We start from the raw sequence: 3,024 nt of genomic DNA, 5'->3' as shown, positions 1-3,024 counted from the left end.
TTTCCGGGAGCCTCTGTGTGAGGGGGAGGGGCCTGCCGAGAACCCTCTGAGTCTGGCCTCGACCCGGCCGCCCCGGCCCGCGGCGCAGCAGCAAATGTGGGCGCCCTCTGGGTCATCCAGGGCAGCTGGGACATTTTGGTTCTACCAAGTCACCTTGCTAGACAGGGAGCGACTGATAAAGAGCTGATAAGTTAGTGAGCTGGCGCTATCTGGAAATCAAATTCTACCACGAGTCTTAAAAACATGGGGAATCAAAGGCAAAATAAGGGTTTCTTCATTTCTGGGAACGGGAAGGAATCACGGAAACGTTCTGTTCCCGTGGTTCCTCCCGGGGCTGGGGTCTTTGTCCCTCACACTCACCATGGGGTGTTCTGCTCTGTGCTGGGGCCACGGGCACAGGGCTGTCAGCCACCTTGCTACATGGCCGTGCGTCCCGCCCCAGCGGTTACCAGCAATGCCAGGGTGGAAAGGGGGGCCTTTCCTTTCACCTTTGGAGGAGTAATTCCTTCCGTACGCTCCTGCCTCCTGCATCCGACACATCCTCTTTAGGAGGAGAGAGAAGCCAGGAAGAAGGCACAAGGTGCTGAGTCACGGGCAGAAACCCGAGAGCTGGAGACTGGAAGGTCCCGGCAGGAAGCGACTACATCTCCTTCCCCAGCGCTGGACAGAGGGCCTGGCCGGACCAGGAAGCTGTGCAAACAACCAATGCCAAAACCCTCGTGCACGGCGCGATGCGGGAGGTGAGGGGTGGACAGGCCAGGGAGCAGCTCCCGCCAGAGGAGGAGGCCAGGGTTTGGGGGGGAAAGGAAGGGACTCTGCCTTGCAGCTGCCCCCCACTAACAGGTCAGCCCAGGACCCTGCCACAACAGAAGCTTTCCTTCCACTCTCCCGCGAGTCAAAACACGCCTCACAGGATGACATGCAGAAACACACAGAATGGGCAACAGTATGGCAGGAGCTCGTGTACTTGTTTTCTGTCCTGGTACAAGTTTACGTGCCGTGTAACATCTCTGGCACTCGCTCTGAACGGCATCAAACATTTTCTGTCCAGTTACAAAACAGTTTTTCTACAAAGAGCTTTTACACCTAACAACCACCTGCAGGAACCAGGGTCCGTAAATTTCCAATGTTGCAAACCATCCAAACGTTACACATCGGATGTCAGGAGACAAGAGCCTCAAGTTTAGGCTTTACTGCTGCTCAACAACCTTTCTTAGGTAGAATTAACAAATTAAGACCATGTCTCTGGGTTTTATGAGGTCCAACGACAGGAAAGAGACTGAGAGCCACAGAGTGGCGTTTAGAACCCCAGTCGCAAATCTGTCCCTACAAGACTTGCGCTCCCGCGGCCCTGACAGGCCAGAGCTCCGCCTAGGGCCCCTCTCCACTTTCACCTCTGGGGGAGACTCTGCTCTGGGTCAGAGGGCACCCCGGTCCCCGAATCTCCAGGCTCCACGGTAACCCGGCACAGAGCTCAACCCCTCTGCCCATTATGACAACGAGAGTATCACTAGAATGGTTTGACCTTTAAAAATTAACAAGTCAGTCCCCGTTCAGTATTGACTGGAATCATTGAAGTATTCATAAAATTTTCCCCTTTCGGCGGGAAAGGGAGGATTCCGAACCCATAGCAACGTCACAGGCACGTAACTCCCTTCCCGTTCACCTTGGGCCTGAAATCGTGAGTCAAGAAACTAGATGATGCTGTTTGCAACTTCAGTTGAGGTAAAACATGGGCAAGAACAGGGAGTTCTCACTCATTCCTTTGCAGGGGAAGACCTGAAAGCAAATTCCGGAACATGTTGCAGCCGGCTGGTACAGAAATGGGGTCCAAGCACCGAGCAGGAAGGACCCAGTGCTGCTGGGTGGGTTGTTATCATATAAGGACTATGCTACGCAACACAACAAGGGGGTGGGCCTCCACTCAGTTCGGTCCCACGTGGCGCTGGGGGCGCCCCGGCCTCAGTGCCAGGACGTTGTGAACTGCCATCTGTCTGGGGCTGTAACACATGTCAGGTTCCGTGGAGTTAGGCACCAAGGACAAGGAGTGATTTCCCTTGCCTGCCCCCCTCCCCCGAGTCAGGGGAGATTCAGCACGTCTCACCCCATGTCAGCCCCCTTTCTTCATCTGAAATGACCCTTCGGTGGTGGAGAAAAAGCCCCGGCCAGAGCATGAGGCCACCAGGAGCCTGGTGGGTGGCAGACGTCGTGTGGGACATACAGAGGAGACTCCTTTGGACTCCCTGGAAGGAATCGGACCATTTTTATTGGCCCTTTCCCCTCTGGTGCGTCTGTACTTTCCAAGGGCAGTACGGCGATGGTGTGGAATGGGAGGAAGGGGGGTGTCACTGGCAAGGTCGTGGGCCTGGGGTCCCGGCCGAGGCATGTGGGGTTCGGTCTGTCTGCCCTAGAGGTTTCTAAGGTAGGGGGTAACAGTCCACCAGCTGTACCAGGAGCCCTGGCAGCCACCGTGTGCATCGGGAGGGTCGTGTTTAAGGACGAAACCAAATGCTGTTGGAGGGATGCTCTGAGCCCGGCTCGCCTCTTACCTTGTGGCCCTTCTCGGCATTTAACTCCCGCTTTCCCGCGTGGTTTCCCATCCTGAGCCGGTGCTCTGGTCAGAAGCTAGAAGAAAAACAGAAGGCGTTAGCCTTAAGGCTGGGACTCTCAAAGTTTCCAATCCGAGCAACAGTCCTGTGACACGTGTTCTGTTCTGCCCATTTCTGAGAGGAGAAAATGAAAACCCCCAGACTTGAGGCACGGGAAGCCTCACCAGCGGGTGCCTCTGTTGGCCCCCGATCCCAAGCCAAACACTGGGAAGTGGGGCCCCTGCCCGTACCCACACTCTGTTCAGTCTCCAAGACTCTCCAGTGTGTTCTCATCTGTAGACAAAGAACCCGGGTCGAGAACACTCGTGGATGGTGTCGACCCGGCGACCCACACACGCTTGGGGGTCACGCCTCCCCCCACCCCAGGCGTGGTGAGACGCATTGACAGGCAGAACAGGGCAACCCTCCTGAAAAT

At 56.1% G+C, this 3,024-nt stretch overlaps 1 protein-coding gene across 4 annotated transcripts in view; it reads right to left on the bottom strand.

Moving 5' to 3' along the window:
- MBP (myelin basic protein) overlaps positions 1-2,615 on the bottom strand; it is a 92,728-nt gene extending 90,113 nt beyond the window's left edge. The window contains exon 1 of one of the 4 annotated variants that reach the window (XM_040478546.1): positions 2,550-2,615. In XM_040478546.1, coding sequence (XP_040334480.1) covers positions 2,550-2,600 — 51 coding nt within the window. In that variant the 5' untranslated portion in view covers positions 2,601-2,615. The remainder of the gene's footprint in view (positions 1-2,549) is intronic. The other 3 variants (XM_040478545.1, XM_040478544.1, XM_040478547.1) reach the window with 3 other exon arrangements.
- Positions 2,616-3,024: the final 409 nt, after the last annotated feature.

The sequence above is a fragment of the Herpailurus yagouaroundi genome, unplaced genomic scaffold, assembly GCF_014898765.1.
Source record: "Herpailurus yagouaroundi ecotype Mexico unplaced genomic scaffold, PumYag 142, whole genome shotgun sequence".
Lineage (NCBI taxonomy): Eukaryota > Metazoa > Chordata > Mammalia > Carnivora > Felidae > Herpailurus > Herpailurus yagouaroundi.
The sequence above is the reverse complement of the archived record's forward strand: the minus strand, read 5'-3'. Positions and strand labels throughout refer to the sequence as shown.